Genomic DNA, 6,881 nt, shown 5'->3' with positions numbered 1-6,881 from the left:
CTCAGGCCATGATCCCAAGGTTCCGGGATCAAGCCCCGCATCAGGCTCCTTGCTCAGTGGGGAGTCTGCTTCTCCCTCTGCTGCTGCTCCCCCTGCTTGTGCGCTCTCTCTCTCTCTGATAAATAAATAAATAAAATCTTTTAAAAAAAAGTTTGAAATGTGAATGGGTGGGGGGTGCCTGGCTGGCTCAGTTGAAAGAGCATGTGACCCTTGATCTTGGGGTCATGAGTTTGAGCCTCATGTTGGGTGCAGAGATCACTTAAAAAAATAAATTAATTAAAATGTGCCATGGGGTCGCCCTCCTTCCCCACCCCCCAACCCCACAAAAAATCTTGCAATGTAATCCATGTTCCTGATGGCTGTTCATGTGGACCTGACTGGCTTGCCTGCTCCTGGACACACCCCCCTCCTGCTCACCGATCCCCCCCACCCCCACCCCAGTCTGAGGGAGGGGAGAGAATGCCGGCTCCCCTCTCCGCTCCCTCCCTCCAACATCACCGATTCTGTTCCACAGAAAACGTTCCCATTGAGGAGCCTCAGGGCCCGTTGTGGCTTGTCTGTGGCCCTGACATCTTGGAAACATCTTAACAGTCCACTTTTCTCCTACCAATGGGGAAACTGAGGTCCAGAGACCTTGAGTCACCCAGAGTCAGCAGGTAAGCCCAGCCAGGCCTCCCCCCTCTCAAGCTCAGGGTGGATGAGGACCTCTCTGGAGTCACATCTGGGTTCGCTTCCAGCTCTACTATTTAGCTGTGGCATCCTGAGGGTTACTTGACTTCTCTGGGCCGGTTTCCTCACCTGGCCTCTGGGAACAAGAAGAGTGCCTACCTCATCTTTGTCAGCATCCAGGCCGAGTCAGAGAGCGCAGCCAAGCTCTTCGTCACTGTCAGCTCTTACGACTGTCACAGAGACAACGCTCCAGCCCAGGGGCTTTCATTAGCCCCGAGTCAACCTTTTTTTTTTTTTTTTTTTAAGATTTTATTTATTTATTTGAGAGAGAGAATGAGATAGAGAGAGCATGAGAGGGGGGAGGGTCAGAGAGAGAAGCAGACTCCCTGCCGAGCAGGGAGCCCAACATGGGACTCGATCCCGGGTCTCCAGGATCATGACCTGAGCCGAAGGCAGTCGCTCAACCAACTGAGTCACCCAGGCGCCCCCGAGTCAACCTTTTCCCGGGAACCAAGCAGAGGAGCCAGTCCGGGCTTCTCCATTTCTTTGTGTAAGTTGCTTTGCCTTCGTGGGCCTCAGTGTCCCCATCAGGGCCCATCTCTTAGGTATGTCTGCGAGGAGGGTCTCTGGCCACACTCACCTCTCGCGGTCGGTGAAGACAAAGCGCCGCAGCTTGAGATCGCGCAGGACCAGCCCGTGCTGGTGACAGTGCGCCACGGCGGCTGCCATCTGGCGGAAGAGCGCGGCGGCTTCGGGCTCCGGGAGGCGGCGGCGGCGGCGCACCAGGCTGTGCATGTCCCCGTGGGGCCGCGGGAAAAAGGTGTACAGGTGGCGGGGGCCTGCCACGACGTCGGCGGGCCGTGCCACGTGTCCTTGCGGGGGCAGCCGCGAGTAGGGCTCCAGCGCGGCCAGGGCCTCGCGGGCCGGGTACACCTGTGGGCGGGGCTTGGCATGAGCGCGGGCGCCGCCCGGTGGAGCGGGCGGGGGGGGGGGGGGGGGTTGGGAACAGTCCCAGCCAAGCCTTTGGGCACTACTGTGCGCTAGGCACCGGGCCGCTCCCCCCTCACAAAGCTGGGAGGCCACACAGCCAGCGAGTGGCAGGGCTGAGATCTGAACCCATGCTCCGTCTGCGCTCTCAACTGCCACCTTATATGGCCTTAAACTTCAGATAACTGGGAAATAATAGGTAACCCAAATGAAAATAACCCCCAGGGCCCAGGGCCGGGTAAATCCAGAAGAGCAGAGAGCGCGCGCAGGTCACCTTATGCAGAGCATCGCCAGGCTCATAGCTCCCATTCCCTAGGATTCACTGCCTGTCAACCCCCCGCCCCCCGCCCCTCACCCTTGCCACCCACTCCAGGCGCAGGCACTGCATGGCGGGCCGCGGGTGCCAGCCATAGGGATCCAATCTGCCTGACAGCCACGGTCCCTGCCCTCCTGATGCCTACAGTCCAAACCAGCCAAAAACTCAGTATTTCCCAATTCTGATAAGCATTGCAAAGGAACCAAGAAAGATGCTGGAATAGAGAATATTTTGGAAGGGGGCACCTAGGTGAAAAGGTGTGGTCTGAAAGGGGTTCTGGGGAAGTGACCTGAATGATTCAGAGATGCCCATGGGATAAGGTTTCCAGGGGGAGGATATGGGCAGTGCAAAGGCCCCGAGGCAACAAAGAGCTTGAGCTGCTCTAGAACACCAGCCCCAGATTAGTTCAGCCGGAGTAGGGTAAGAGAGGGAAGAGGGGCAGTGGTGAGAGGGCGAGGGTGTCAGAAAACGTGCTAGGGGCTTTATGGACTTTAGGTGGGAGCCTCGCCACAGCCCTGAAAGGTGTGTTCTGTTTTACTGCTGGTGAGACTGATGTTCAGAGAAGGAAGGGCACTTGTTGGAGGCCACACAGCCGATCAGAGGCAGAGCGGGGAGACTCACTTAGTTTGTCTGCCTTCAACCCTTCCCATGTTATGTTGGCTCTCCCACACAGAAAATAAACCAATAAAGCATATACATATTTAATTCATGAAAAAAATGTAAGCATGTCTTAAAACAACAAACACACACTTGGGTGGCATGGAAGAAAGAATCCAAAAAACAGAGACTACTTTTTTTTTTAAGTCAGGGCAAGCACATTCCTGCCTTCGTACATTTGCACTTGCCTGTCCTGCTTCCTGGATGCTCTTCCCTAGATACCCACAGGGCTGGCTCCCCCAGCTCACACGTCACTGCTCAAATGTCGCCTCCTTGGAGAGTTCTTCCTGGACTAAAATCACCTGCTCCCCCATGGTCCCTGTCCCCCTCTCTCCCAGCTCCTAGCTTTCTCTCCAAAGCACTTATGATCACCTGGCACAGGATCACCCTTCCCTTGTGCCATATTTTACTTATTCCCTTGTTTACTGTCCAAGTCCTCCACTAGAGCATCAGCTTGATGAGAGCAGAACTCTATCTTGGAACCACAGCAGGGTGCGTGGCACGTAGGGTGCTCAGTGAAGGTTTGTTGAATGAATGAATAGGTGATAATCTACAGACAGAATGCCGATCCCTCTACACACTGACCAGAAAAGGCGATGTGGAAACGGCAGGTCAGCCCTACGGCTCATGCTAGCATGAGGATAAGCACGTGCCAGGAGACCCCCCCAAATGTTTCTGAATAACTGGGGCTATGAGAAAGCACGGCGCTTCTGGTTTGAGCCGGCTTTGGTCATGCCACTCAGCATGGACTCCCCTCCCCAGTAGGAACAGAAGAAAACCTGTAATGTTGCAGGAAAAGGAGCCAGAGTTCAGGGATTTCTTAGAGCACTTGGGGCAGAGCACTGGGGACCTGCAGTGGGCAGCCCAGAGCCCAGGTAAAGCTGGTGGCTGGACACAGGTCTGCCTCTATCCCCCTGCCCACTGCACCCCCCACCCCAGTAGGAGCCAGTTGCCAATGCTCCCGGGTGGAGGCTTAAGTCCACCTGCTTCTCTGTGCATTCCCAAGGGGACCCAGGCCCCCTTCTTCCCGTCCCCTGTGTAGCTGGGTCTCCTGTATCTTTCTTACCCCACCCACCAGAAGCAAACTGACCTGCTATGTCTGAAACACGTGTCCTAGCATGGGGCCACAGCCCTGGGCTCGGTCTCACCTCTGACACCCCCTGGCTCTGTGACCACAGTTTTATGAGCCTCAGTGTCCTCTATCTGCAAAATGGGCCAATAATAGTAACTACCTCATAGACTGGGTGAAGATTGGAAGAGATTACACACACTAAGCCATCAACATAGTACCTAGTGCACAGTAAATACCTATTATTATAGTTCTTCGCCTCTGCCTTTTTAGGATGTGACCTGCCAATGTCCCCTGGGCCTCACTTGCCCATTTCCTTTTTTTTTTTTTTTAAAGATTTTATTTATTTATTCATGAGAGACAGAGAGAGAGAGAGAGAGAGGCAGAGGGAGAAGCAGGCTCCCAAGGAGCAGGGAGCCTGATGTGGGACTCGATCCCAGGACCCTGGGATCATGACCTGAGCCGAAGGCAGACGCCCAACCATCTGAGCCACCCAGGCGCCCCTCACTTGCCCATTTCCTGATTTCTGCCAAGAACCCTGGACTTTGCCCTAGGAGCCAGGCCCGATACAGTGAGGTTTCGTGCTTGGCCCTTCCTTCTTGGCCTCGGTCTTTCCATCTGTGAAATGGTCACAGGCTAAGCCCAATGACCTCCAGGGTCCCAGGAGTTCTGATGTCTACCCCACCTCACCCTTCCCTTGTGCAAATATCTTCGGTGGCTCCCGCAGCCCAGGGCCAGCTCCTTTCTCATGCTTTCACAACCGGTGGCCGCCGGCCCTCCCCTCCTGCCCCTCTCCAGTCTGGCCGGGGTGAAGTCCTTCGAACCCTCTGATGCCTCACACGCTCTTGCTCCTCAGGCCTCTGCACGGCGGCCTCCCCTGCCCGGATCTCCATTCTCTCATGTCTCCCTGGCTAACTCCTGCTCAGCTTTTCTGACACCCGCCTTGAATACACTGGAGGCTCCTGCTCTGTGCTCCCACGGCCCCTAGGCTCCACCCCTATGGCCTGTATCATACTATGGGCCTAAGCTGCGCATCCCCCAGGGCTGGACCTGTCGGGTTTACCTCTCTGGCCTCAGCCCAGGCCAGGGCCTGACAGAGAGCTGGAGGCTCACTGACTGCTTCCCCAGTAAACACAGGAACAAAGTAACCCTAAGGACCCCTCCACCCTGACAGTCCTCTGGAGCCAAGGCCCTTTCCAGGCCCCTGTGATGCTGGGGGAGAGTGACCCCAGGGGACCCACCTTGCAGGTGTACTCCGTGCCTATGGGGCAGCGCAGGGCACGGTAGGCTCGGCCACCTTCCTCGGGCTCCAGGAGGACATAGGGCCCAAGCCGGGAGGCAGTGGTCACAGCGAGGGCCTGGGCTGGAGCAGGGGGTGGGATCAGGGGCAGCGGGCAGGGGGGCAGCCGGGGCTGGGGCCCACTTCGAGCTTGTTTCCGGGTGGGACATTCGGTGTCTAGGTCACTGTCCAACTCCAACCGCTTCCTCCTGGACGGGGCACCCATAGGAGCAGCCAGAGGGGTGACTTGCATCTACAAAGAAGGGGGGAAAGCACTGAAGGGAGGCTGCTTGGAGGCACCCCCCTTCCCTAGCTGTTATGGAGGGTGACTTGGCAGTGTGCATTAAACTGACAAATGCACTTACCCTTGACCAGGTGTCCCACTTCTGGTAATTTATCCTCCCATTAAAATGCTCACCAAAATATTAAACACAGGAAAAGCTGTTCAGGAGAGCCTTGTATCTAATAGCAAAAGGCGGGAAACACCCCCAAATGGCCATCAGCAGGGAGCTGGTTAAGCATCATGGTACAGCCACACGGCAGACTACAGTACATGGACTTCCTTGGGAGGGAGACCCCACATTGAGTGAAAGGCCATAATCCCAAGGTGGTAAGAATGCAACAGCAGGTGGCTGTAGTCAGACATTCCTGGGTTCTAATCCTGGCTCACACCCTTCCTGGCTGGGTAGCCCTGGGCAAGTCCTGCCGTCTTCCCCGGCCTCAGTTCCCTCACCTGTAAAGGGGGAGCAGGATGCAAAGCCCATAGGATTTTTACGATGATGAAATGAAAACACAAATAATTTAGAGCGACCTGTTGCAGGGTGGCTGTCAGCAAACGGTCACGATCCCTTGCTACTACCATTCAGAGCCGAAGGCGCTTCAGTGTTCTCCTTGGGACTATCCCTGGGGTGGCTCTTCCAAGGCCACAGCAGCACTCCAGGCTCTGCTTTGGCTGGATCCATGCCTCAGAGGCTGGTAGGGCCTGGGATAAGCTCCATGGGGCAGGTGGTTACCCTAACCGAGCAAGGGACTTCGCAGGCCACACTGCGGGACTAGAATCTCCACGGTAGGATGGAGGCAGCCCCTCATATCTATTTCTCGCTGCTCCCGGACACCTCTGGGGGAAGAAGGGCCGGTCACACCAAACACACTCACAGAACCCAGAGCAGACAGCTGTACACACACCCCTCAAAACCACAGTTTGTCCAAGCCAGCCAGCTGAGACACCACATCGAGGGCAGAGAGGGGCACGCACATCATTAAGTGACACACACCTCATCCTCCGTGGGCAAGTGTGCAGGCGTGCACACACAAAGCCCTCGCACCCATCACGCTCCCCACTGCACGACCGACAGCAGGAAGGTCACCGGCACCGTCTGACACGAGCCCCATCCCCCTCGGCCGCCTCGCCCAGCCCTCCCCAGCCAGCCTCCTCCGGTGGGAGCGGAAGCGGCGGCCAGCGGGTGGCCCGAGGCAGAGGATTCAGCGGAAACGGGGCGGCGGGAGGCGGAGAGGCAAGGCAAGGAGGCTGGGCCCCAGGGCTGCGAGACACCCCACGGTCCGCAGGCACAAAACACACACGCGCACGGCACAACCTGCGACCCGCAGCCGCAGCGCCAGGTGCACACCTGCGGCGACGCTCCGTGCGCTCCGGGGTCCCGCACCCCGCATCCTCGCTTCCACTCGCCCTGCGCCCGCCCCCGTCCCCAGGGCACCCCAGCCCGGCCCCAGCCGTGTCCCCCGCTCGGCCGACACCTGCCACCAGGTACGCAGCCCTCCCCACAGCTCGCAGCGTCCGCCGAGACACATTCCCCCCCAACCCCGCAGGCTCACGCGGACCCCCAGGCTCACCCTACAGCGACACAGACCCTACACAGAGTCCCCGGCGCCGCCCCCCCCCCCCC

At 57.7% G+C, this 6,881-nt stretch overlaps 1 protein-coding gene across 1 annotated transcript; it reads right to left on the bottom strand.

Moving 5' to 3' along the window:
• Positions 1 to 504: 504 nt before the first annotated feature.
• LOC115941325 (tribbles homolog 3) lies at positions 505 to 6,719 on the bottom strand. Its single transcript, XM_081811318.1, has 2 exons — positions 4,940 to 6,719; positions 505 to 1,602 (listed from the first exon to the last, which is right to left on the bottom strand). The coding sequence occupies exons 1-2, from the start codon at positions 5,228 to 5,230 to the stop codon at positions 1,306 to 1,308; spliced, it is 588 nt and encodes a 195-aa protein (XP_081667444.1). The 5' UTR covers positions 5,231 to 6,719; the 3' UTR covers positions 505 to 1,305.
• Between the last annotated feature and the right edge of the window lie 162 nt (positions 6,720 to 6,881).

The sequence above is a fragment of the Leptonychotes weddellii genome, unplaced genomic scaffold, assembly GCF_054177405.1.
Source record: "Leptonychotes weddellii isolate Sample4059 unplaced genomic scaffold, ASM5417740v2 HiC_scaffold_6980, whole genome shotgun sequence".
Classification (NCBI taxonomy): Eukaryota; Metazoa; Chordata; class Mammalia; order Carnivora; family Phocidae; genus Leptonychotes; species Leptonychotes weddellii.
The sequence above is the reverse complement of the archived record's forward strand: the minus strand, read 5'-3'. Positions and strand labels throughout refer to the sequence as shown.

What these genes read in the sequence shown, in the direction of transcription:
- LOC115941325 (XM_081811318.1), bottom strand. Translation starts at nt 5,230, where the DNA reads ATGCAAGTCACCCCTCTGGCTGCTCCTATGGGTGCCCCGTCCAGGAGG. An exon ending in GCACGGAGTACACCTGCAAG is followed by an intron (nt 1,603 to 4,939) that starts GTGGGTCCCCTG and finishes CCCCGCCCACAG; the next exon opens with GTGTACCCGGCCCGCGAGGC.